Source organism: Chaetodon trifascialis, chromosome 12 (assembly GCF_039877785.1).
Source record: "Chaetodon trifascialis isolate fChaTrf1 chromosome 12, fChaTrf1.hap1, whole genome shotgun sequence".
Taxonomy (NCBI): Eukaryota; Metazoa; Chordata; class Actinopteri; order Chaetodontiformes; family Chaetodontidae; genus Chaetodon; species Chaetodon trifascialis.
Genome location: NC_092067.1, coordinates 19,939,626 through 19,967,464, shown reverse-complemented (window position 1 = coordinate 19,967,464; position 27,839 = coordinate 19,939,626). Strand labels below are relative to the sequence as shown.

The following is a 27,839-nucleotide window of genomic DNA, read 5'->3' as shown; positions in this document are numbered from 1 at the left end:
ATTCTCCTTCACTTCAATGAAACTTAGCAGTTTGTGAGGAGAAGCCTGACAAAGTAAGAAACACGTACGTATAACAAACTCCTGGGCAGAGGTGAAAATGGCATGGACAAAATAATAGAAACACTTCAGCACTGAAATGCAATTCGGTTTTACTTTTATGAAGGTTGGAAAGTGACTGTGCCAAAGAGGTGTTTCAATGGTGATTTACAAAGGGCAGCTTATTATTTGCTTTAGATTGCTCTACACTGGTGAAGCACATAGTTTACTGTATTTTTCAGTTCAGTCATAACAAGTCAATACCTTTATTATGACTGAATCCTTTGACATAACTCACGACTAAATAACTGCTTAGCATGAGAACTTTTCAGCAGTCTTTTCTGCTTTTTAAAAAAGCTGGATAACATCCAGTTTCTTCCTGTTTTGCCATCATCTCAAAGAGATCTCCCACAAATTAAATTAATGTGCAACGAACTGGCTGTGGAAGAGCAGCTCGTGTTACAGATAGGTTTTACTGCCCTGATTGCATCATCATTTATAACTCAAGTTCCAAATACTAACAAGCCAAAACACAAACAGGTGTGCTCCCTCACTGGTGTATAGCGAGTCCAGTCATTCCAGGTTCAAGGCTGAAAAAAAGATGGTAAGAGTTTTGTTCATTTTCAGTTTTTCCAGCAGTATTTCAGGTATTTTTAGTGTTTGTTGCCTAGTTTTGTGTTTGTGTCAGAAATTTCTTAGCGTTTTTGATGATACAGGTGAGCAGTGATTTATTAAAGTTATTTTATTTGTCCTTGATTTGTCAGCTAGTATTTCAGTTACACAAGCTGCCCACAAGATGGTGCCAATATTTCATATATAAAAGATTATTATTTTGGCTGAAGACAGTCACTAAGTGTTTATCTAACCAATATAATCACATTTACACAGAAGTGGTGCAGGTTGCAAAGCTGAACAGGCATATTTTTCAGAGTATAATCACATTTAAGTTGTGTAGAGTTACTGCAGTTAGAATACAAACCCTGCTGTCCTGCTTACTTGGTTGATATGTTTAATTTTGCATCTATAAGCCACACTAGAGCCCCAAAACCAGTTACAGTAGACAGTTTGGCCAGTACACATCTATATAAACATCCATCTGACAGACTTATCAACTGCATAATAGTAAGTGGTGTGTATTTTAAAGTCTAACAATGATTAATATGGAAATTATACTGCAGCTGAAACAATTATACAACATATACATATAAATATTCTTTTTTTATTTGACAAATGTTAATTTTTCCACACAAATTACAACAACAACAGTGACTGTGCAAAATAGAAAGAAGAGAAGAAACAAGTCCTGGTTTTTAATTTGTCAAATTCTCTCAGTGATGTAAACAAACTTCACTGTGTATCGTTCATAGGCGAGGACACAAAATCCAGACATTTCCACGTGTGTTCACAGTTTATCTAAAACTAACAGCTCAGTCTCCACAGAAAATTAAATGTTCAATTTTCCATTTATTTTAATATTTCCAAAGTATGATGATCCAGTGAGAGCAGCAGTGTAATGGGGTTGGAAGCGCAACCTGCCAGCTGTAGCTCATAAAAATGATATGACGCTCGAATCTGAAGCTGATGTCTGAAGCTGATTAAAACTCTGATCTACACATTTTGTTTGGCTGGCTCATGACAATGAAATAAAACATGTTTAGAGAAAGAAAAATTACAATCAAGCCACTTTCATTTTGCACGACCATGGATTAGACAACTATTGACACTAACATAAACATAAAATTAATAAAAACGGTTTTTACAAAACGGATCATGTAAATCAAGGTGTTTGCACACAGTCTAAAAGCTTGTTCATATGTGTAGTCAAGTATAAGCAGTGCAAATTAAACATGTTTAAAATGAACTATGTTATTGATCTGCTTGCTTCAGATTTCACTATATTACCAGTCTGTTTTTAAGTGAGCTGATCTAGGACTATCACTCCAAGGTTGTTGTTAAACATAATTTTGCCGTTGGACTCTACACTGCAGTCTGGGTGCCTCAGTAACTCCATGACGCCAGCTTTCAGCTCAGGAGAAGCTGTCTTACTGAAGTCCAGCACCTCTGTGAGAAAATCAAGCAGCAGCTCTCCCTTCTCATCGCCCTCAGTGAAACAATCTGTGATATCTAGTTGTGATGGCAGCTCGTAGCTCTGGTATTTCACTCCCTTGGAGTCCAGGAAGCTTTTGATGTCGCTAGTGGTCACACACTGACTTAATTCTGTGTGACAGAGCTGGTTCCTGAAGGTGCGCCACAGCTTTCCGAAGCCGCTCTTACCTAGAACAGGTGACACGAAAACAAGACTGAGAGTCTGCAGCCAAGCCAGTAGCTCTGTGAGGCTGTACTACTTCCAGCTAAATGCTAACATCAACATGCTAACATACTGACAATGACAATGCTAAAATGCTAATGCTAAGCAGGTATGATGTTTAGATGAAGGGCTTCCATGCACATCTTCCAGCAGTATGCAGATAGAATCAGGTGTCAGCGGCACGGCATGCTGACATGTCTGTGGGATTTCGTTTATGTAGGACAAACTTCAGGCTCTAAAGATTTACATATTTGAACATCAAACTGCGAAAAAGACACAACCAAACTGTGCTGCAGCTTCATTAAAGAAAAACAAATCTCACCCTCTTCTGGAGGTGGTGACATAGTCGTGGTATACTGGATGCATATTGTTAACCTTTAGCCTTTTGGCCTAAATGAAGAATTACACGTGTTTCCTCTTAATGATTCCCCTTGATGGATGCAGAATTTTCACTTTTTGTACATCTTTTTAACTTTAAGATAGATCTGTGTTCTTTTTTGACTCTCTGGCATTGGCTATGGCAACTCCCACCCTCGGATCCATTATGCAACAGATCTGAAAGCCTGTTTAACCTGTTCTAGCTTGACTATGTATGTGTTTGTGCCTTATGTCTTTGTCCACTTTGGCTCTGATGACACAGCACTGTGGAAATGTTGGTCTGTTTGCAGTATTAAAGGCTGTAAATCGATCAGTTTGCTGAACTCCTTGTTTTCCCCTGGCAGGTATAATGTTTAACACGTTCATCATCTTAGTTTAGCTTGTCGGCCCGCTAACATTTACTAATTAGCATTAAACATAGGAGCAGCTGAGGCTGATGGGAATGTCATTAATTTTATTTGATCATAAAACAAAAGTCTTGGACAAGTTGAATTTTTTGACCTGCACTGGATGAAAGGGTCATTAGAGTTATTAAAAGACATCCTGAGGTGAATGTGAATGAGTGAACCAAATTTTAGGACAATGCATTCATTTATTTCACTCAAAACAGCCACAAGTCAAGGGTTCAAAGTCCTGAGTGTGCATCATCTGACAAGCATGAATATCTGCAGATTTTTTAGCCCATCCATCCCCTGAATGTTCAGATATTTTACTGGATAAGTAAAACCTTTGCCCTGTTAGTGGTGTTCAAAGTGGCAGCAGAGGAAAAGCCAGAGGATCAGTAGGATTCATCCTTTGTAAACCATGAATGTCTGCATAAAATTTCAAGTGAATTCATCTCAAAAATGCTGATATGTATATCAGTCTGGACCAAAGTGGTGGACCAACTGACTGACTTGCCATCCATGCTGCTGGTGTGGCTCAAAACAATGAAGTACAGCTTACCAATGCAAAGTCACATCAACAGAAGGGTGAGCTTGGTAATTAATCAAATTCAATTTTTAGGACATAATTATGACTAATTGTGTTGCGAGTGGTTGCATTATTTCTCACACTTCCTGAACTGAGCAGAAGAAAATATGTATAAATAGCTGCTTTTCCCACTACCTCCATTATAAATCAGACAAGAGGTTTTCTTATGTTGGTCTATACTAATTCTGATCACCACAGTAGTATTTTTTTACTGATATACACAGTTGAACTAGTTTTCATCCATATACTGTATATATGTCAGCACTAGGTACTGTACACTGACTGCAAACAGCCCAGCTAGCCTGAGACCAAAAGATCTAATGTCTTGATAATTTAAGATTAGATCCATCCACTTACCAGACACTAGAATGATAAGAAGCTTCCCATTTTTGTCGAGGAGACTCTGGAAGAAGCTGATAGTAGCTCCAGGATCCTTCACATAATACAGCATCTGTCAATTTCACCACAGATAATGAGCTGGTAACTGGATTCATAGAGCACCTAATTATAATGCTATGCTAGACAGATGTTCTAATGGGATTAATTGCTGTGGAGCACCACCAAATGAATATGACCTAGATGTGTCAAAAATACAGTGAGGGCCAGAAGCCCCGTGTTGGCAACACCGACCTGTATCATGTGAATGAAGTCAGCCTTCTTCGTCATCTTCTTCACTTTCCACTGCTCCTCAAACTCAGTGGCAGTCATCTTGTTCCAGTTAAATTTGATGTGATCTAAACCTGGTTTCTGTGACACCAACACTGACACAGAGCAGAGTTTCCAAATAAAGATATTTTTTAAGTAATGCCAGCAATAGATCTGTGTTTGTCTAATTATTATTATTATTATGAGTTGATTTGAGTAATTCCCACATCTTTAGATTTACCCCCGCTATGTTTGCTTTCCTTTTGTTTCTCTTATTGGCAAGTTTCAAGATCTGACCTTTATTCTTTTCCATAAAATCAATGAGGTAAGTCTTATGAATATTAACTTCTCTACAAACAATAAAACTCTATTTTAAATGTCATAATTTTCATTTTATTTGTTCCACCAGGATCTCTGGTCCTCTGAGTCTTTTTCAGAATTCTGGTGTTGCACAATATTTACACAAGAATGAACAGCAGGGATAAAACAAACAATAATGCTATTTAATGATGTTTACTGCCATCAGGGAGTGCCATTGACATGAGGGGTATGCTCGGTCTGCAGGTGGGTGTTATGTGTCAAAGTAACATCCACATGAATGCCAGGCCCCCAGGTGCCCCAGCAGAACATTGTAACGACGATCAGTGTTATCCACTTCACCTGTCAGTGGTTTTGTTGTTGTGGCTGATGGGTGCATCTAATTATACATTTAGCTACTAAGAAGCAACATTGAACTTATTGTGTTGCAGCTGTCTTACGCAAACCTGTGACTTTGCTGTGAACATAATGCTGATTCAAAGGAGGCAAATGCAGGCAAAACACAATTTGCAAAACTAAACTCCCAAACAAACAAAACTAATTCTGGCAAAGATGTGTGTCAGCAGATACTGAATGAGCCACTTACAGTACCTCCAACCGCATCAACAGAAAACCCAAGAAATGTGGTGTGAAAATATCATAAACACTCAATGCATGAGAGAAGCCACACAAGCGATAGAAATGACGATCCTCGGGGTCACATCTTCACTTTCAAGTTTCATTATGACAGTTTTGAATACATTTTCTGTATATATGAGAATAACTGGCAGTACTAGAAACATGTGAAACTTCTGGCCAGAGAGCAGCAGACATTTTTTTTTTTACTGGATTTACTCTAAGACTCTTCAGAAAGGTGGATGCTTGCTGACATGAGGGTCGAATCTCCAACGGGTGGTTAAAGGACCATTCACCCACTAATACATGAATAACTGTATTACTAATGCTAAAGTGATAGCCAAGGGCCACTTTAAGATTTATTCGCTGCATTAAAAATACAACAAAAAGTAATGTATATCCCTTATTTGCTGTTAAATTAAATATGAAAACATATTTTGGAGGGCATATGAATACGCACACACAGTATGAATTTGTGGTACGTGAGATAAGTGTGTGCCTATGAAGGAAGTACCTCTGTAGTTATGTAGCTGCTGGCCGCTTGGCTCCACCACTTCGTTATCCACCGTCACCCCCGGGTGCTTCAGACGGAGCTCAGAGAGCATCTCAAGGTCAATCTCACCTACAGGCACCAACAGAGGTTTTATATTGAAACACATATTTTTTGCTAAAAGAAAAAAAAAAACTGACCTACTTACCCAACCCTACCCAAACTGTTCAATAACAAAAAAAAAAGCACTTTTAGTCAACCAGCAACTCATCACAATCCTCTAATTCAAACTGTGCTGCAGAGTTAAGCAGGAAATAGCTAACAGCACTTGTCAGCTCTGCAGGAAATTAGACATTTTATGTTGCAAGAATCACAGTTTAAAAAAAAAAAAAAAAAAAAAAGCTTGACTCAGACCCAGAGAGTTATCACTGTGATATTCCTTTCAATCTCATTCAGCCCCAGGCAGGTCATATTGTTCTCATTGAAGCTGACAAGTTGCCATGTATAAAGAGATACGTCTAAGTAAAGAAGCTGATCTGGACAGGCGCTGATTAGATTGAATAATACCTTACGGGGGAGTTTGTAGTCATCCTAATGGATTTTACAGTCCATTAGAGAATCTGTAACATCGCTCCATTATGATACTGACATGACAGCTCAGGTAAATTAAAACGATTGGGGTTTGACATAAGTGAAGGGTAATAGCACTCATGGGCAAGTCGTGGGTTTGCTCAGAGGCAAATTAACCTTGCTGTATCATGAGCACTGGAAGCAGTAAAACCACGCACTGTTGAGGTCACTTTGCGTCTAAAGTTCAGGATGAACCTGACAGCTGGACAGATGCAAACCCTTGACAGTTATAACAAGGGCAGAGGTTTTTACTGCAGCCATAAATGACAGCACAGCAATGGGAACAGCTCGAGCACGCCGATTCAACAACGCCTCCTCACCTTCGCTGCCTGCCACAGATACTTACTGTGCCACACAGCACATAAGGTAAGTTCAGCAGTGAAAGTGTCCTGTAGTGTGCATTCTCACCAGCTCCACTTCCAACTCCAATGACATTTAGATGGGACTTTCTATCTCCAATGCTGAGGGGAGAGCAGAAAAACGCTTTGAGTCTTCAGAACAGTCAAGTCGGGAAATTCACATCCTCCAACCTGCCAAATGTGGGTCACATTTCTGGGCTTGTAACTGTCAGTTCTGCCTGACACTTGGGTATGTGAGATGTTCTGATCCGGCGTCTGAAGCATCTCCAATACCGAGGCTTTGATTGTTGTTTTGACACGTTCTGTCACTCACTGTCTGTTTTTTTTAATGACGCTATTACACTTTTTAATTAGCCAGTGAGTCACATCTCTGCAGATTCCTCTCTGATCTGCTTCTTGTCAGCAGGAGCAGAGAGTTGGGGTTTAGTTCTCTGCAGCGTGGCACTGGCCTCCTGCAGCTCGAGGTTATATCAACATAGAAGAAATGCAAGAAGAGAAATTTCCATAAACACTCACTCATTGTTATTCACACACGCACACACCTTGCTCAGCTGGTTAATGTATGCACATTTGTGCAGTCAAATATGTGGTTTTGTGGGCATAACAATAACCAACAGCATGATGTAACCCATGTATAATATTTACAGATTCTGGTTTGAGTTTAACGGTTCTGACTGTGCTGGGCAGTAATGATTAACACACGGTGCGTGCTGGTTGACTTTTATCACGTTTCTTTTATCACATTTCTAAATGTCACCAGAGTGACATACAGTATATACAAAAATAAAAGCAATATACTGATAGAAAAAGCTGAATCGTAACACTAGGATGTCCTTCGTTTTGGATTTGGGTCATTTCTCTTTTAACGCTGCATGTTTTGACAGATAAATGCTGATCAACTCATTTTCAACCAATGAATATAACAATGCATGTACAAGTTTCGCAGCATCCCAGATCCCTCCTGATCTCTGTCTTGATTCATTCATTTATTGAGTCTGTCTGTTTTTTCCCTGTTACTAACCCTCCTGTCATGAGCTGTGCCAGAACATGCTAACTGCACCTAATCATTATGCAAGAGACTGCAACGTGATTGGTTCTACACACGGTAAATGTGTAGTTCTGTTTCCTGTGACAATTGTGGGATATTTAAGCATGGCAGAAAAGAGAAAGAAATCATGGTTTGGGTTAAAATAACTTTGTTTAACACAGGGAATGGACCCTGGTCTCTGCTGTTAAAGTCCTGTGTTTATGAACTTCTAAGTGCTTTCAAAGGAAACTGGACTTTGGATGCGTTTCATCCAAAAGGCTTCTTCAGTTCTGGGGATCCAGCAGGCATTTATCCTCCTGCAGGACTGTTCACACCTCGGGAGTCGTTGAAGTCACAAGTGAGTCAATGACTCAGCCGGCCATCATGCCAGTCATTAGTCCTTTTAAGTGCGCTTACAATGCAGTCCTCAGATCCCTCAACAGGTGACTCAACACCCATTCACACCATGACTCACATAAGGACTCATGTGACCTCAGTGACACCCATGGTGTGAACAATCCTGCAGGAGGATAAATGCCTGAGACTCCCAGCAGTCACGAGTTGATTTCTATTTCTATTCTGCACCTTGTACCCTTTTTCATTTTGACCTCTTGATGCCACTGCACTCGCTCTTTGTAATACTTGCTGGCTGTAAAGACTAAATTTCCCCGGTGTGGGATCAATAAAGGACTTATCTTATTTGTAAAGCACATAGCGGCACCATGACCTGGATGAATTGGAGTCTTCAGCCATGTTCTCAGCTACTGTTTTCTCAATACCTGACATACCTCCCCGTCATTGCAGACCCACACACACCTTTACCCTGTTCCCACCACTTTCATCACCTGGCCTGCTCCACCCACTAACTCAGCTGCACTGCACTCCCTCTGATTATCTCAGTGGCATCAAAACTGGGCCACTTCGACGTGTCCTCTGCCATGCTGTGTTTTGCATTTTGATAAATATTCATTGATGGCTATTTTCTGGATCCTGCCTGCCTGAACGTTGCTTGAACCCTGCCTGATTCTTGTTTGATTCTTTGCCTGCCGCTCACCTTGCCAAGTTTGCCCTTCTGGTTTTGATCTCTGCTTGTTTTGGATTAAAGATTTTGGACTTTGCTCTCAACCTGTGCTGCCTTGTGTCATGCAGGTGGGTTTCTGCCATTACACATTTAGAAATATGAAGATGATTAATCAGTTGTTCCTCTCTCACGCTCTCTCTCTCTGTCGTGTCACTATATACTGTACTGAAACCCGTTTCTTCTGCACAGTGTTAAAGGTTAAAACTGCCTCATGGTAATCTAGTTATCAGCAACATAACAATCATATCATGTCATAATATGAGTTACACTTGAGTTATATCTTCAACTGGACTCTGATGTGTTCTATTCTATTGTCAATGTGGCTCATAAAAAGTGTGCGTGTGTGTAAGATTACCTGGCCAGTATATCTGGCAGCAGATTGTGGATAAAGTCCAGCATACACTGATGCTCAGAGGAGCGCTCCAGAAAAAGCTTGAAGGATTTCTGGTATCTGCTATCATCATTAACCAGACTATTCAGTGAAGATGCCATGGCAAGCTGATCTGGCAAAGGAAAAAAAAAGGCAAACATATCCATTTTCGGCTGAGGCAGTCAGAACAGTTATCTGCAGGAAGTGTGTGTTTTTCTTTTATTTTAGCTTCAACAGTTGCTGAACGCTTCTCCCGATCACACATCAGTCAAACAGCGTGGGTGTACTGTGACATCTGTATAGGGAGTCAGCTCAGCTGTCAGATTTGTCATTCTAAGATTCACCGTGGAATACAAACTTATTCCAGTCCATTCGTAATAGACTGAAAATTAAAATGTTCTGTTTTCATATTGTACACTGCACTACACTCACATGCTCCACAAAACATATGTTATTTTTGTTTAAAAATAGAAATTAGACTTTGCAAATCAGCTTTCATTGTACTGACATCATGCACTTGAACTTGGAAGCTGAAGGGAGCGTATCCGCCGACCGGAGCGCAACCCAACATGAAACGAACTTCCGTGTTCAGGGGGAGAGCTGTTATTCTCTCCACAGGAGCGCTTCTCCTGCAAACTGCGTGTCTTTATAGTCGGACAGAGCCTCCCGTGCATTCACATGTTACCAAGAGCAGCGGAAACGCAAACATCCCCAGACAGAGCAACGCACCGCCTGCCGCGTTCCCCGACATGTTTACAGCTGATCGGAGCGCCAAGTGCAAACAACAGGTTGTTTCTGGCTCAGTGAACGCCGTAACGACCTGTTTGACGTCATATGAACTGTGCATGTGGTGACTGAAGTGCAGACAGATCGTGACAAAATGCGACATTTTCACTTACGTGGAGGATACGTGCAGCAGCGCGTGCGTTCGGCGAGATCTGCAGGGCTTGAATAAAACCCTCCCACAGCCTCGATTTTATGGAGGGTCAAAGGTGGCAGAGAAAATGCTCCTGAAAAATCAATCCAATGAAAGAACGCGTCCTTGAGCGCCTGCCAGTGTTTTAAAGCAGGGTACTGACTGTTACATTACAAGTTCAGGAATAAAAGGTAAAATATTTTAAAAGCATCTGCGGTGTTTCTGAATATTGCTTAAGTGCACAAACATTAAATAGCGTTCGATATATAGATTAGGATTTAGGAGGTTCCCATATGTTTTCAGATCTTTTGGTTGGTTTAAAAGGGACAGCTGCGTCAAAGGTGATTGAAAAAAAAAGTTAAAAATATTAATGACAGTAATCTCTATTTGCATTGTTTCATCTGTTGCTAAAAACTTAAGCAGTCCGCCATGTCAATTTCACTTTGGTCAACATTTTTGTTGCATATCAAGACACTTCTCTGTTTGTGGTGCACTTCTGTGCCACCACAAACAGAGAATGTATTTTTGACAAGGACAAAGGCAGACAGTATTGATTGTGATTTAATTCAGCGAGCCAAGGCAATTTTCTCACTGTGCGGAGACCGATGCCTGGCAAGATCTTTTTAAAAACTTTATCAAGCTTTGATAAGGTCAGCAGAAATGTTAGGTCTGATACCGTAATGTGCTTTAAAAGACTACTTTAAGAAATCTGATATATTGTGTACTTTCACAACAGATTATGATCAGTTTGGGATGAATAAACAAGAGTATATGGTTTAACTTCAAGGAGAGAGTGTCTCCTGGCTTGTACATGTCTCCCAGATTTCTCAGTTGTTATAATGTCAGACAGGAATTAGGCCAAGAACTCAAATTAGATTGTAATTAGGCCACAGACCCCATCTGATAAGGATTTAATCCAGGGAGTGAATCCCAAGAGCAGGTTTTATTCAGATATGATTTAGCAGCGAGTTGTCCAGAATGGAGTTGTTTAGACAAACGACCAGCACCAGTCCAAATCCATTTTTAGACATTTACCCCTATGTTTAATATTTGTCAGGGATCCCAGTGAATCCTTGTGACATCCACTTGATCCTCCTGTCTCATCTGACGAGAACTCACACTGACCTTGTTTTGGGACATATCGTTTCAGTGTCACCTGGAGACTGTGGCCATTAAAGTTTTATTAGAGTAAATGCTTTTTTTGTTTGCTTCTGAGTTGAATTTGTGCAATCCACAAATTAAAGCATCACCATTATGACCTTTCAAGCCGCTTTTCATCAGACCAGTGAATTGGTGTCCTTTGCCTCTAAAACCTGACAGAAGCAAACAACAATCAACACATCATAATTTCTCCACCTTGAAAGACAACAACCACATTTTCTGCTCTGTAAACCTGCAGCTGCTGCCAGAACATGAACAATAAAGACAGGAAACGTATTGCATCACTTCAGTCGCTCAGAGTTCAAACCGGACTAAACTTCAAAGTCCTTTTATTAATTACATGATCTTGCACCATCTAATCTATCCAACCATTGTTCTCCATGTGCCATGTCTGTGCTCTCAGATGGCAGGGGCCTGCTCTTTGTATAATTAGGACAATTGTACCTAAAACCAAGAAGACAAAAAGGCAGTGGGCGGAGAAGTATTTCCAGCTTCACATCTCTGGGATGAACTCCCTCTTCCAACTGATGAAGCAGAGATATAGTCTGACTAACTCGAATTCACAGATACTCATTAGGATATCAAAGCAAACAACTGTCTGTCTCTCTGTCTTTCACACACACACATACACACTCCCGTGCATGGAGGACAGTCTTGCTTCCTTTGTTTGTGTGATTATATAATGCTGCACACTAAGGTATTATTTAACGCAAGTCCCCAGTCACACTCGCAGATCTACGAGGCAGTCTTTAGGCACAGTGGTGCTTGGAGCTAAATGATAGCATCAGCATGCTAACATAACGTTCATCTCAGTTTAATGTGCTAGCATGCTAATATTTGCAAATTAGCACCAAACCCAAAGTACAGCTGAGGTTGATGGATCCTCAGCTGCACCTCATAGTGGTGCTTTAAAAGTAGGGGGTTCACCAAGGTCAATAGGGTTCATCACCTGAGGACCCTGAATGTCTGTACAGTTGCATCAGGCATTTGGCAAGTTATTTAATTCTGAACCAAAGTGGACCAACAGTGCTACCCTCAGTGCCATGCTGCTAAACCTTACCCTGAAGCTCCAAACATCTGTTTCTTCTGTAGTAATTTACTGAGTCAAAAGCAGCTGCACTTACTGTTTGATACATTTCATTATTAATCCAAGAGGCTTGATCAGATCTATTGATCAAGCCTGACTGCTGGAGAGGTGCAGGCATTTAAACCTCTTTGGATTTATATACAGTCTATACGAGGGGTCATGTTGATCTAGAGGTCTTTGATGTACAAGAAAAAGCAGCTATGATTCCTGGATGAATTCCAGCTTGGGACTTCTGTGGCATGGCTTCCTATTATGTCTGCTGTCTACCATCAAAAATTGATGATCAACAAAGGCTGAACTCCACATATAGAGCACTAAAAAAATCATTTAAAAAAAAAAATCAGTATTTTTCTGGAAAAATTGCATTTTATATGTGGTATTTTTACTGTATTTAACACATTAATAGATTCATTGTGGGAAGACAAAACCATCACCAGCTAAATGATGAAAACTGTACAAATTTTAATCTCTGTACAAGCACATAATAAATCAGTAATTAATTATAATAATTATTTTAAAAGGTTATGCATTATTCTGCGTAAATATTCATTAAGCTCTCACTCTGCTCTGTCAAAATACAGCCTACTGCACTCCATTAGAATGATCCATGTTGCAGAGACAGATGAATCCTGATTAAAAACAGACACTGTCGTTGTCAATCTGTTCACATAGCTTCACCGAAACCTGCAAATATGTCTTGAGAGCAACTAAAATGAGATGAATTGGACATGACAAGATCAGCCCACGTCTCTGCCACCGATCAGATGGCCACGACACAAGCATTTGGATTCAACCTTCTTTTAAACAAAACTGACAGTCTAAAACAAATGAATTAGATGAGACAAAAGATTTAAACACTACTTCCCCTGCAACCTGCGAGCATCCTGGGATTATCGGGCTGGGAATCTGACTAGAGGGCAAGATGAATCTTATCAGCTGCTTATCATTCTGGGCTCTGCTCGGAGCCTGTATCAGTAATTACAATTTATCAAGACTTGAGAGGCAAGGAGCTGATGAAAATCACAGCGGGTATGGAGCATCCCTCTCTCGAATAGTTTTCACTCACTCTGAAATGTACAACGAAGAGGAAAGAATGCAGTGTTTTATGTTCACATGGTTCCACAATTTATTTGCATTTTTGTCCAGCTCTCCATGTACACACAATAGTAACACAAATAGCATGGTACTGTAAACAATGAGTGAACATTATTTTAGATTTTCTTGGACATAACCCAATAGTATCCTCTTATCAGGTCAGAAGTTGGCTGCTCTTTGTTTTATAATGGAAATGTGGCCAGATAATCGTCAATTAGTTGGTCACATTAATTAGAAAATATCAGTATGTCAGAACTGGATTTAACATTGACTAAACCTTTACCATACAACCTTTCGTTGGCCAAATATAAGAAATTCCTAAAAGAATCTACACTAAAATGTTTGGCAACTTGTAAAACAGAATCTCTGCAAGGCCACTCGGAGCACTTTCTGCCAAAATGGATCAAGCATGCCTACGTACAATCAGCTGTTGAAATACAATTGTTACAACATGTAACAACCATATTTGCACAACCATAAAGATTATAGAGTTACTGGTAAAATACATTCAGAAGGAGGTCAGATAACACAAGACCAAATCTTTAGTTTGTGGAGGCAGAAAGAGAAACAGCATAAACTCTGGTCAGCGCCGAAACCACCAAATATTAGGAGCTTCACTCTCCGCTGGGTCGTATGAATAATGCACTGAAGGATCCATGTCTAAATGATACTAAATGTAAGTGTTTACGGTGCATTAAGATGCTTTGGGATGGTGCTCTGGCAGAAGAAATCGTACTGTAAGTGGAAATCAGAAAGAATTTCAGGGATGAATAAATGAAACAGCTTTACTTTAGAGGGTGAGTTAGAGAAATGCTACAAATACTTGGTACGTGCTGTCATGTGTTGAGCCCTGTCTGTGTGGTGCAGAAATGAAAAAAGCGCAATAATGTCAAAAATGGTTTTCTTCCCTTGCTCTGTCAGCTGATCCTGCATCTGGATGAAATGTTATGAATGAAAAGATGTGAAAAGAAAATGAAGTATGGCATCCGTGTGGAAAAAGTAAAGCATATTTGCTCCAGTAGATAATTCTTAAGTTCTATTCTTCTGTATGTTTTGGTGATCACTGCTGTTTTGTTTTGCATTTGATGAAAAAGTGTGTATGAGGTATGATCTTTGTCATGCTGGTATTTGATAATTTGCATTAAAGGTCTGCGTCTGTTGTTTGACGTTAATTCTTGACTGAATTCCAAAGCAGTCTGCCATGTTTCAGAGCAAATTTCCACAATTTTGAGGTTGTTTCCTAATTTAGTCCTCGGTGGCTGGGAGTCTTTTTGAGGGAGGAGAAATTACTGCATCGTTTTATTGTTAAATTCAAGGCAAGCCTGCTTTTGGTTTCCACATATACACAACATATGGCATCATCAACAAAACACAATCTGACAGCAACAACTTGCATTACAATTGAAACACTAGAAAAGTCATTTGAAAGAAAAAAAGTGAATCAGCACTAACGTAGTGCATAGAGCATCTTGTTTATTCTCAGATATTCAAAAAAAAAAAAGGCTGTTTGTTTACCCAAAAGGCTTGTGACATTTCCTTTTACAAAGATCCAGCACTGATGAGACAAAGTCAAATGTCAAACGTTCTGTTGTTCTGCATCTGAATGTCATGAGTGACGGCTGACTCGAGGTGTTTCTTCTCCCTCACGACACAAATACGAGAAAAATAACCAGGTGGTCCCTCTGATTTTTCACACATACACACACAACTCCCCCCCCCCCAAAAAAGAAATCAACAACTGTAGAGCCACTCTGTCTTTGTCTTTGTCTTCACGATTTGTGGGTTGAAAACAGTGCTTCAACTGTGTGTTCACAATGCTAGCAGTAAAAAAAAGAAAGCAGTGGTCCATTTATTTCCGACGTCTAGAGACCTTTTATCTCATTTTCACCATGTTCGGCTTTGGTTCCTCTTCTGTTGGCTGCAGCCAAAATTCTGGGCTCCATTGCCCTCCGGCTGCAAATCACGCGTGAGCAGCGCTACTTGTCCGCTGCATTTTTTGCAACACGATTGGCACTACAGCAAAGAGTCTCCCAGCTCAAACTGGCCAACGATCAGTGGTATCTGATGGACGTCCTTGTGAGGTATAGCAGCCCGGTTACATATCCATGTCACCATCGTAGGCCAGGGTCAAGGGCTTCTGCGGAGGAGGAGACGTCTTAGTGGTTTTGGATGGCTTGCTGAAAAAAAAAAAAAAAAAAACAGACAAGAAAGAGAAGCTGACAGGTTATCTGACTTAGCAGCTCAGAGCAGCCCAACTTGATTTCAGTCTTTACAAAGAATTCCATTATCTGATAGCAGCAGCAGCACACAGCAGACAAAAATATTGTGAGGAATACAACTCATACTTGACAAGGTTCTTCTCGGGGGAAGCAGATGGTTTGGAATTTGTTTCTCACTGTTCGGTTTGTTCTCATCCACAGTGTGTGCGACCTACAATGGGGCTTTTGTTCTTGAAATTGCACAGTGAGGAATCTCCTAAGAAAGCAATATGGTACGTACCAGACCAGGAACGATAACGCAATAATGAAGAGTATTAAGATGAATCCGACGGCAGTCACGGCGTAAACCCACAGCTTTACTCTTCCATCTGTGCAATCAAAAGGCAGCTTTAATACAAAGTTTTAAATACATGTATGTCTGCATCTTTTGTCTGGAGATCCTTTGAACTTTCTAACGTTTCACAATAAAGCAGAAGGTTTATTCTCTTTCCACACGCACTGCAGAGGAGACAACTAGCGTTTCTTGACGTTTTTATAAGCCATTGATTTTTTTCTAGCATTCTAATAACGAGCCCAAGAAAAAACATTGACCTAGAATGGATTCCACCCCCGGCCCATTGAGCCTAGAGCTACAAAGCCTGGTACAAAGGCGGGAGTGATCTCAGGCACGTCGGCCGAGCTGTAAAGATGATTTCCATTTCACTACCTGGGCCAACAGGTCGTAAGGTCCACTTGTTGAAGAGGTCCTGGGCTTGAGACGGCCCGGGTTTTAATCTTCCAGAGCTGGTTTTCACATCAGCTTTCTTGTTGTTGTCCACCCCCGGGGTTCTGGTGCAGTAGTCCAAGAAGCCGTGCGTGGTCATCACTTCAGTGTAACCCTTCTCACACCCACACACTCCGCTCTGCATGGGGGGAGGCGAGGCCATAAGAACATCATTTGCAGCCAACACAATATGACTGAGATCGTTACTTTCCCATTGATAGAAAACACAGCTGACAAAACGCTCTGCCACGTATGGGGACTACTCTGCTTTCCTCTACTCCTTCAAAAGGCTCTCAATCCCAACACTGACATTAAAATGTGCTCCTCAGGGGGTAGATTACACCAACACTTCCCAGGCATTTCATCTGCATTAAGCACCTAAAATGTTATAAAAAAAAAGAGACATGAATAGAATACAGCTTATTGTCCACCAGAGTGGAAATTTTAATAAAAGCGGTAGCAATATGTCACCAAGACAGACAAAAAAAAGCAAAAAAGCCTGGAGTGCACTACGGTGCACAAACGAAAATTACAGATAAGACACCTAACACAAAGCATAAAACATTCAAATACAACACAAAATATTGTGGGGCAAGATGTGTGGCTCAGTTTTTGAGTTTAAAATGCTGATTGCACTTGGAATAAAAGACTCCTTAAACATATTTCGCGTTGCCAAAGGCTCCCTATAGCGCCTTCCACAGTTCAGAGTCTCAAACGGAGAAAATGAAGGATGAGAACAGTCTGTCAGAACGCTTAAGGCTTTATCTCTTGTCCTCACAGTATACAGCTCACTCAGCTTCATCTGCGGCTTCCCAATTATTTTTGCTGGCAATGCCAACTATTCCAGCCTGATTTTACACTGGCACTATGTTGTGGAACAGCCTTCCTCTGCACACTTTTTAAATGTGAGAGGGGCTTACAGAAGTCAGGTTAGGAGCTTCTTATAGATGAGGATAACATGATTTTAATGAAATTCTTATTTTCGCTGCCCTTACTTTTGAGGTGGGAGTTATATTCTATATCTTACACTGTGGTGATGTGTTTTTGTCCTTCAGGATTGTGTTTTAATGCTACATCTCTTGTGCTTCTTGGGACCATGTTGACACATTAACATGTTTTGTTTTTCCCTTGCCTGCTAATCCATAAATGAAGTAAATCAACCAATCAAAGAATCTAGTGGAATGCCTAAGCAATTTCTAAGATTGACTGACTCACTTGAAAACTGTTGTGTCTCCTAAGAAGATGAAACTGCCTTCATAAATGCATCACTTTTTTTTATTTCTGTGCAGTTACATGGAGGGTACTCAGAGGGGCAGTAAAACTTCAAGCTTAGGCCCTTCTTTGTCATTTTCATGGCTGCTTCTGTGCAGTTTTCCCCCCAGATAGGTGTAGTCCCTAACTGACACTGAGCCCACATTCATTGCTATTAATGTGATCACCCTTGAATGGCAATTAAAAATGTCATCTGTCAAAATCCATTTAACTCCTCAGCTAGAATGTGGTAGCAGCTGGAAACAGAATTGCAGAGATCACAGCAGCTTGATCAAAGTACAGTGATCTTACCGGCGTGCAGTGTGAGAAGGGTTTAGTGCACGGAGGATGGCAGTGTCTGACCGCGGCCGGCCTTTTCTGTGGGAAACACCCCCCTGGAGAAAAACAACAAGTTCTTATTTCTGTTCCTTTACCCATTGATCACTAAATTAATGTACTGTCACACCTGATTAATGGGCTCAGTTGCCTATCAGGGTCCCTGATCAATCTGTGAACATTTTAATTCCAACATGGAAAATTGCATGTCAAAATATCAAAGAGTAATGCCTTGGGTTCTTGCCGTCTCTGCAGAGGGAGGTTATTCCTTCTGGGCTCATATTTGCCAGAAACACTTCCTTACAGCGATAAGATCAAATTCACCCACTATTTACAGCACATGAAGCTCGCCTAAAGCTTCCGTTCCCACAGCACTATTACCTTTGTTCTGTTTCTCTACGCCTGCTTTACTTCCCACAAAGACAAATGCGTGATTATATTTATATGGATTGAAAGCCTCGCAGCTCAGAGTCTGGCTTATTGATTACTTATGTTAAGAGGGAGACGAGAAATCAATAGGGGCTGTACTGAGAACGGGCAGATCAAATAAGGTGTTAAATTCAACTAGAACACTGTACTAAAATTATCCCTGCATGTGTGTGTGTGAGTGCATATACATGTACTGCAGGCCATCACGCGTAATTTTGAAACCATCTGATTTTTTTTTTGCAGGCGGTCAAGTCACAGATCATATCTATTGAAGGATATAACCCATGAAGAGTGCACTAATATTGTAAACTGAGATTAACAATTGCAAAAGACATCGCATCCGTTTTTGTATCCACCCTTCCAACTCGCTTCCAAACGTTTCAATTATCTCCTGAGCCAACGAGGAAATCCATTCTAAATGTATTTCTAAACCACCTGCTACTACCACCTCTGCCAAAATTACCAGTGTGACAGCTTTCTCAGATGAATGAAAGAAGATTCACTTACTGTGATGGCAGCGCTTACAAATTCATTTTCCAGCGATCAAATAATCTGATATTGTAGCGCATGTCCATGTGGTGGAGACTGAATTAAAAAACTGTGACTCCATGCGGCTTTTTGCTGTTCTCACTGATTCAATTTAAGACAGGGTACAAAACTGGGACACTTTCAGTTGCTTATACATTTATATAAGAGTGTGTCTGTGTGTGTTCCCACGAGAGCTTTGGCACAACCCCTCACAGGTGTCCAGACGACACAGCAGCTACTCACCTGTGACATTGACACCATCTGAGCGCTGGCACCACACTGCTCTCTCATTGTTGCTCCATCCTCCCGTCCTCCACTGGTAACTGTGACATTTTCCTCCTGCAGCAGGGGCAGAAACGATGCTCAGCCGCAGTTTGTTTTGGGCATCCAGCCCTGTCATCAGGCTGCGATGGACATTAACCATCGCTTCTTTTGCCGCCCTGCTATTTCATATTATAAGGTAATTACTGTATGTTTGCAGTGAAAGGAAAAGGACAGCTTTTCCTCTGAACTGTTAGACAACAAGACATTTCCTCTTCGGAGGAAATGAGAAAGTGGTTCAAAATGCATCAAAGACACCCCCTTATTTTCAAAGAAGAAGGCTCTTATTTTCTTGAGGAGAGCTATAGGTTAAGATTGAAAGATACCTGAGCCTGATTTTATGTATTGGAGAAAATGTAACCACACATGTAGCGTTGAATTTCATGCCAAGATCACAGTGTGAAGAAACCCCCTACAGACAATACAAACACAACAGGAAAGGACTTTAAAATACAGTCTCTAGATTAAAATTACATATTTAGCTGCACAGGTGTGCAGTATTACAATGAATGACAAGTTCTGGACAATTACCATTTGAAATGCAACTTCTGAAAGCAGCTAATTAATGAGGGAAACGGGAGCTGGCAGGAGACAAATACTTGGTGGCTGATTGGATATATGAAGGTAAGTAGGTACAGCAGTGACGAAAGTACAAGATGTAATGAAACAGCGTGAAAAGGTAAGAAACATGATAATATACATCTAATAAACTCCATCAAAGAGTCAAATTAAAAGCATGAACATTATTCCTCAGTGAAATACACACAGTATGCATCCACCTCCATCTGAACTGGAGAAGTACTGCAGCGGTTCTGACTTTCATTTTCAAATGCAGACACCTCGATAGCCTTTTCAGGATTTTTGTAAATTTTAATCGCACTTGTAGAATCAGATTTTTGACTGGGTGACACCTGTCAGACAGGTTTATGGTTTGTGAAACCCAAAAGAAGCCTCCAGTCTATAACTGTCTGTGATGAGCTGTGGAAGGGCTGATGAGTGCTCTGTCGTGCAAACACTCATTAATTTCCAATGGAACAGTGCTGCGATAGACACTAATAAACATTAGAGTGTGCTTTCAAAGCAGGATGACATCAAACCCTTTCTGTGGCCCTCATAAGGAGATCTGAAGTTTATTGAATGTTTATTAGAGGACGTCCACTCCATTGATCCATCTGGAGGATCAGAGGCTTTGGTTCTTCCATGTGCAATGTTCAAAATCCCCATAGATGGAGAGTAACAGCAGGGAGGGAGGAAGGAGGAATCCAGCTGGTCTGAATTAAAGCAAATGTGGAGCTTCAAGATACTTGATATTTAGCTTGTGCCCCTATTGTTTGTGTCCATTTATAGGGAGAATAAAAGTCAAGTTAACACCAGTTAAAGCCTAGTTTTTGCTGACCTGGCTGCAGTGTGTCACAGCGGGGTGTGGTAACAGGTGTAAAAGCCTTCACATTCAACCAGAGAAGAGGCCAAAAAATGCTTTTCAGCTGAGCGTAAAGTTAGCTTTTAAGCCTCTTTAGCAGATTTTTGGTCTACTTAGGGTCAGTGGAAACAAGCTGTGAACACACCGACAACAGCTGATATGACTAACAGGCTAGCAAACAATTTATTACTTACACATCAAGCTCAAACAAACCAGCAATAGCATTCATTTGTAGTTTCTGTCCAAAATCCACTTTACTTTTTCTTGACTCCACCATGTCTGTCTGGCTCTTTTGCTGCTTTAGTACAGCAGCTACAGGCTAACTTTGCATGTCTGCTGTTTGGTGCTGAAAACAGCTGCAAGAAAACCAAAAGGGAAATACAGAGTGGGGTAATAACTCACTGCAGGTTCATCACCATCAACACTTCTCACAGTAATGACATGATGCATTTTTATTAAAAAATCAATGATTGCAGTTTAAGTAAGGCTTTCAAATGAGGCTACGTTAAGACCTCCCTCACCACTGTCTGACTTTTGTGTAGAAGCGGTTTCCTCAGTACCTTGACAGGGCTGGGTCTCAAAGACTTGATGTGGGCAGCTGCCCTGGTTCTCCATGACCTGAATGATCACAGCTCTTGAGCGAGCTTGGCGCCCGGTGGTCTCAAAGCTGCGCCCCTCCAGGCAGGTCAGCTGGCAAGAGCTCCAAGATGACCACACAGTCAAATGGCAGTCTCCTGAGAGGAAAAAGAGACAGAGAGAACATCAGTGACTGGCTGTCGACGGATATTCAGAATTTGAATATATATTTGAAATGTAAAAACAATACAGATATTCAACTGTGAAAATTAATATTCAGTTGGGAAAAAAGCAGCTGTGCTGAACGCACTGCATGACGGACAGGAGTCACAAAACCAGAGTTTCTGTTGTCTGCTAATTACCATTTTTTACCAGAAAAATCTGTTGAAGTCTGACATATTTAAGTTTCTCTGGTCAAAATGTCCGGTGGAAATAATTTCCCAGTTAGATGTGAAAATATTCCAGCTCTACACGCCGTTTCCCCCGCTGCTCCTCTGATGTCTGCCCTTTCCCTCACTCCTCGTCGTTTGTTTCAACCAAACCAAAGTTGGTGATGATTGTTGGAACAGCGGAAAGACGAACAAAGAAGGTTTTGATGAGTTTTAGTTTGTTTCTGTTGAGTTTGAGTGAAGTGTGCTTCATGATCATAAAATTATTGTTTCTGTGAATTAAAGAATCTTACTGTTTAACAGAAAGTTCTGTCTGTAGAGACTCTTTCCACCATGTTATCAGACAACAATCTGAGCCTGTCGGTGGCAAAAACGAACTCTTTCAGTGGACGTACATCGACGGTTGGCAAACAGAATTACACTGCAGCCTGTTTCGTGCTCTCTCTCGCTAAATACTGGAAAAACTTCTTGTTGTCTCCACTAGTCACTTGGCCACAGAAACATGGGAAAATAGGGTTCATAATCAGATAATATGTGACAGGCATGTCTACTGCTTGTCTGGGATTATCAAGATCTTCTAAGACAACAAGGACTGGCACATGTTTAAAACTCTGCACAAAATGTCGCTTTAATTGACTGAAAATTAAATTAAATATCAAAAATTAAAATAATACTTACGCGTCAATAATTCATGTATGTCTCTCGTTACATTGGTTTTCCCTCTTATGGACACAATGCACAAAAATAAATATTTGAATGCTTCAAACCTATGTGCTTTGGCAGAGGGAATAATCTAATGCAATTTCTGGCCAATTTAGGCAGCCCTACACCTTAGTCAGCAACACTGTGTAACACTTTCTTGTCAGATATTTGAGGGTGTTGTTTGTCAGGGATCATTTTGTTGGCCCCCATGATCGCTCCTGGGACATTTAAAAGACACTGAAAACAACTTCAGCATACATCCGCGGCTGATAATGTACCAAATGCACAAACAAATTACTCAGACAGCCCAGTGGGTATTCCGAAGTAATAGACCAATCAGAGTTATAAATTATACAATCCAAGCTATAACTCTGAGCGCAACTGTAAAGGCAACGGGTAATACTGAATCATGCCTCGTAGCTTAGGAGATGTGAACTTCATTTGGTTTGGGAAATGCTTTTAGTGGATAAAGGCTTGTTGATGTATTTCTGTGAGTCTACAAATACCACACCAACACTTGCTTCCTTGAAGGTCAAGCATTAATATCCAGTGCAATCCTTGATAGGGTCAGCTTGTAGTGATAATATCACCCACTGCCACAGCTCCTCAGCCAGAACAACCCTCTGATTCTCTGCCCTGAACGCCCATTAGTGACTGTCTGCAGATTCACGCATCTCATTATCTTTCATCTTCACACAGATCCACTCAATCAGCTCTTCCCCCATGCTGCTCTGGCTGTGGAAACATGCTGTGGCAAAAGCTGCAGTGTACAGCAAACAGCAACACACACACACACACACACACACACACACACACACACACACACACACACACACACACACACAGTGTAAATCACATACATGTCAACAGCCCCTCCCCAGGCCCCCTGTGCCGTGCCTGCCACCTTCACACCGACGGACACATGAACACAAACACACACACACACATCTGCTCCGGCCATCAAACACTCCTGATCCTGAGCCAGGGCTCACAGCAAAGGCGAGGCTGAGTGATGAATCAAGGCAAGGATCAGAGGAGGGTGAGAACCAGATGAGCAAGAGCAAGCACTGCAAGATGGTGTCTCTTCGTAGCAAAGTTAACAAGAGCCTCGCTTGGTGAGAACCATGCCGAAGGAAATCAGAGCTGTCTTTTTATCAGATGATAATGATTGTGTTTTTCGTTTAAAAATGACAGAAAATCTGATTTATGCAATGCTACTTGTGGAGCTGGCTTGCACGTCAGCTAAGCGTGCAGGACAGTAAAGCTTCGTTGTAGATTTTCGGTGTGGAAAGCCTGACAGTGAGAAGTGATTTAGATCACAGTTGTCAGCTGGCCAGAATCTTCCCTACTGACGGCAAAAGCTTCATTCACAACGTGGCCTAAAAATGGATTTAAAAAAAAAAAAAAAAAAAACACCAATTGGCATCATGGGATGTCAGGCAAGTATGATGTGGTGATTTTCCCAATGATGAGATTGACACTGTGATATAATTAAAAACCATGCTTTATGTTATAGGTCCCTAATTTCCTCAAAATGATCTATTAAAATTGCTGTGTGACATTGTGATTTCAATATAAATGTCTAAAAGGTGAGATTTTCTGTTTGACGCTAATGGAATAGCTCCATCAAGCCTGCATTTGGCATTACACTGAGACGACGAGAAAAGAAACAGGAACATTAAGTGTTTTTTTACAAGACGTCACTGTCAAGTTCTGTCCACCCTGAAGGTACAGGCAGTGCCAAGACACACCATGTTTTTACAGCTACAGTACAGGCAGCGCTCTGCAAGCACTGATGCACTTTTATCATCATCCATCAGAAAACAGCGTGCATGCGGAGTGATGTGTACCGCAGACTGCAGTGAATGCAGTAGCACTGTTCAGCCCTGTCTCTGAAAAACGACGTTTATGTACAACTAATTAGCAACAGCAAGTACGTTTTGAAGGAAACGTAATGCTGATTTCTGGATTCTGGTGTCACAGTCCTGCACTTTGTACACCCATCATTCAAACTGACCACCTCCTTGCAACTCCAGCGCGATGCATAAAATATTGTGTTTCATTCACTCAAAGAAATGCTGACTCTGAACACCATCCAGGCAGCAATTACATTTGTCACCACCATTACATTTGATGTAATTATGAAAGCAAATTAGCTGTATATAAGCCTAATTTCTAGGAAGCAGGGTTGCGCTGTTAAACTTGCAAGGAAAACAAGTTGATCTACATCTTAATGTCTCCAGCAGTGGCTGTAAAGTACAGCTCAAGCACATGAACATGCAGCGCCACTCATTCAAGTTTGGTGTGTGATCTCTGTGTAATTAGCACATTATTTAAATGATGCAGTTTAGCGATGTAATTTGTACAAGGTCAAAATCTGTTGATGCACCTGTGACAGACAAATGCTGCTAATCTCCATTTAGATGCTGCAACAGAACATACTTTATTATAGCATGTCAAAAACTCAAGTGGTTGAGCTCACAGCCAGATATATTTGTTTATGATTGGAATATTATTAAGGGCTTAAAATGCTAAATTAAGTAATCTATTCTAGTGCTTTGAATTTTCAGAATGCTTCAGTACCTCTGAGTGTTTTCCACCTGCATACTGTTTTCATTTTTCATGTAGTTTTGTCGAATAATAGGCCATAACACGTCCCCTGCAGCTTTAATGAGACAGAAATTTAATGGGCACAATCAATAACCAATCTCAGTCCTGGCTAGTTGTTATTTGCCACTTAAAAAATACATATTTGATGGTGCAGAGAGCAAATCTCCCTATTTTTAACATGATTGTCAGTGTTTCCCGTTAGAGTTCCACATAGGATCTCGAAATAAACATTTATTTTTTGGGGCATTTCTACTTTATTTAGACAGTGACAGCTGGAGAGGTGCAGGAAAGGCAGGGGATTACAAGCAGCAAGAGGGCATGAGCTGGAGGTGAACCCAGGCTGTTGCTGTAAGGACTCTTGATAGACGTACGCGCTCTACCAGCTGAGTTACTGCAGCGCAAACTCGAGGTAAACATGATTAGTTTCTCTAGAGGCCGGTGGTTCTTAGCGGTCATTTTACAGATCTCAAATTTGTGTTAAAGTGTGATGAGGTTCAGGGCATCAGTACCTGTTTTGCTGGTACAGGGACAACACATGCAGCTCGTTATTTTCAAGTACCCCCAACACAGCCGTCTTGTACCTTTGGGTACCATCGCTGCTTTTACCATCAGCCCACACTGCTGTGGCTGCACTTTGTGCTGAATAATGATGTGTTGCCAGCAACTTGTAAAATCTTGCCTCTGAATCAGTGTGACGCAAAAGAAGAGAGCAGGCTAAGTTAGAATACAGCCAGTTTAATAGTTTTATTCTATCTCATCGTATGTCGTTCTTATTTAATGCTTTTGCAGCACAGCTGTTCTTCAAACTGGTTTAATTCTGATGCTGGAAAATCGCTGTCTTTGCTCTGGCACACAAGCTCTCCCCATGCTGAATGCTGATAGCTGTTAATTGCATGGTTATCACAGGTGGAGTGATTTCTCTCTGCATTTTGATCAGTTAATTGTTCCAGTTAGCACAGGATTTCTCACTATTTCTATTTCTGGGTTGCTACGTGATGTAGAGTAAAAAAAAAAAAAAAAAACCAACTAAAATCAACGTAAAATGAATCTCTCTTTTAATTACTACTAATCTTTGCAGCCTTTGTGCTCTTATAGGTACCATATTAATATAAGATATGAACTTCGTCTATCCAAGTGGATGTTGTGTCTTTTTTTCCTGGTAGTTACTGGATGTGCCCATCCAGATAATGTAGAGCTGGAACAGTCATTAGTTAATCTATGACTTTCATTGATTTTGCAATAATTATTTAGCAGCTGAAAATGCCAATGACTTGAAGAGGAGAGAATCGTATTGGCAGATTCCAGCAAATGAGTTTGTGTTCAAAAACAACATTATTGATTAGAAAAAGACCCAGGCCAAATAATTATTGGTATTATGCACCCAAAATGAATACAGTAATAAATAATGCATGCAATCATGTAGTTTTGCGGAGCAGATTATAAAATGATAATACACTGTATATTTCATGCAATTACATCAATAACTTAATGTACTGAATGTCAACACATTTGAAAAGCAGAGATGTTAAACGGGTGTGTTAGAGTGCAGCTTTACCCGGGCAGGGAACGAAGCACGGCTGCTCCATCTCCTGTTGAATCCGCTGCCTCAGTTTGTCTCCACAAAGCTCCTCCTCCACCGTCTGAGGAGACGACCCCAGTCCCCAGTGGACCGCACAGGACAGGTTCCGTCTCCGAAGCCCCTCACCACACTCTGCACCCTGCACGAACAAATATGTGAGATTTACCAACAGATGTTTCCTCACTTTGACTCAGGTAAGAGGCGCTCACAGAAGCATTTATTTCACTTGATTAAATATGAATGAATTGAAACTAACTGGGTGTTGCTCCTCTGTGGGATTAGAATTACTCACAGGTTCACACTGGACACCATGGAATATCTAATATGTCACTTAATGACGGCACTTTTAAAATATCACATATATACAACCTGAAAGTTGGGACGCAGTGTAAAACGTAAATAAAAACGGAATGCAAATCATTTGCAAACAAACTGTTTACTGACGTCGATGTCACAAAGTGTTCCTGAGCCCATGTGTTCATCTTTATCCAATCATGTGTTTACAAAGTGGTGAACCTTGCTCCATCTGTGCTTGTGAACGACTGAGCCTTTCCAGGATGCCCCTTTCATAGCCATTAATGATACTATCACCTGTTACCACAGAACCTGTTTACCTGTGGAATGATCAAACAGGTGTTTTTGGAGCTTTCCACAACTTTCCCAGTCTTTTGTTGCTCCTGTCCAAACTTGTTTGAAACAGGTTGCTGCATCAAATTCAGAACAAGCACATATATTAGTAAAAATAAACAAATTGAAAGGAGGCTATTTATGTTGAAGCAGAGAAACCATTCCTCAACAGAGGAGGAGGTTTACGGCACCATTCATCCGCCTACAATGCTGTTCTTTGTTCTCTTCCTAGAAGAGTCAACAACCATTCACATTTGGCCTCATGTGATAACTCCAAGGACTCTAACGACTGCCATTACAACAGCAAGGACCACGAACAAACCAGGTGACCTTGACAACCCCACAGATGAGGTTCAAGGCTTGATTCAAACCTGAACTAAAACACACATTTCGGTGGGTTTTAACACTTTTATGCACAACATTCTTATAAAATTTAAGAGATTAATGGTGCCATGTGGAGTTGCCTTGTACATTTTTTATTCAGTGGAACTCACAAAAATTCTGACTTGTGTGCTTTTGAGGTGTAACAAATATGTTGAATACTTTTAATTCTTCATAAAACATCTGCAAATTATGAAACTTGCATTGTTAACATCCACGT

At 40.8% G+C, this 27,839-nt stretch overlaps 2 protein-coding genes across 2 annotated transcripts in view; both read right to left on the bottom strand.

Annotated features, from left to right (window-relative positions):
- Positions 1 to 1,480: 1,480 nt before the first annotated feature.
- LOC139340204 (histamine N-methyltransferase-like) lies at positions 1,481 to 10,181 on the bottom strand. The gene is made up of 7 exons (XM_070975924.1): positions 10,129 to 10,181; positions 9,215 to 9,362; positions 6,801 to 6,853; positions 5,787 to 5,894; positions 4,325 to 4,455; positions 4,052 to 4,145; positions 1,481 to 2,310 (listed from the first exon to the last, which is right to left on the bottom strand). The coding sequence occupies exons 2-7, from the start codon at positions 9,349 to 9,351 to the stop codon at positions 1,949 to 1,951; spliced, it is 885 nt and encodes a 294-aa protein (XP_070832025.1). The 5' UTR covers positions 9,352 to 9,362; positions 10,129 to 10,181; the 3' UTR covers positions 1,481 to 1,948.
- Positions 10,182 to 13,498: 3,317 nt separating this feature from the next.
- thsd7ba (thrombospondin, type I, domain containing 7Ba) overlaps positions 13,499 to 27,839 on the bottom strand; it is a 174,496-nt gene continuing 160,155 nt past the window's right edge. Inside the window, exons 23-29 of the mRNA XM_070976398.1 lie at positions 26,588 to 26,750; positions 21,316 to 21,489; positions 19,258 to 19,353; positions 18,034 to 18,116; positions 16,414 to 16,609; positions 15,988 to 16,075; positions 13,499 to 15,665 (exon numbers count right to left, since the gene is read on the bottom strand). Of these exons, the coding sequence (XP_070832499.1) occupies positions 15,584 to 15,665; positions 15,988 to 16,075; positions 16,414 to 16,609; positions 18,034 to 18,116; positions 19,258 to 19,353; positions 21,316 to 21,489; positions 26,588 to 26,750 (882 nt within the window). The 3' untranslated portion in view covers positions 13,499 to 15,583. The remainder of the gene's footprint in view (positions 15,666 to 15,987; positions 16,076 to 16,413; positions 16,610 to 18,033; positions 18,117 to 19,257; positions 19,354 to 21,315; positions 21,490 to 26,587; positions 26,751 to 27,839) is intronic.

Coding starts and splice junctions, on each gene's coding strand:
- LOC139340204 (XM_070975924.1), bottom strand. CDS start 9,351: ATGGCATCTTCACTGAATAGTCTGGTTAATGATGATAGCAGATACCAG. Junction 4,456..5,786: donor GCAGCTACATAACTACAGAG/GTACTTCCTTCA, acceptor GCTCTGTGTCAG/TGTTGGTGTCACAGAAACCA. Junction 2,311..4,051: donor TCTTATCATTCTAGTGTCTG/GTAAGTGGATGG, acceptor CACCTGTTCTAG/GTAAGAGCGGCTTCGGAAAG.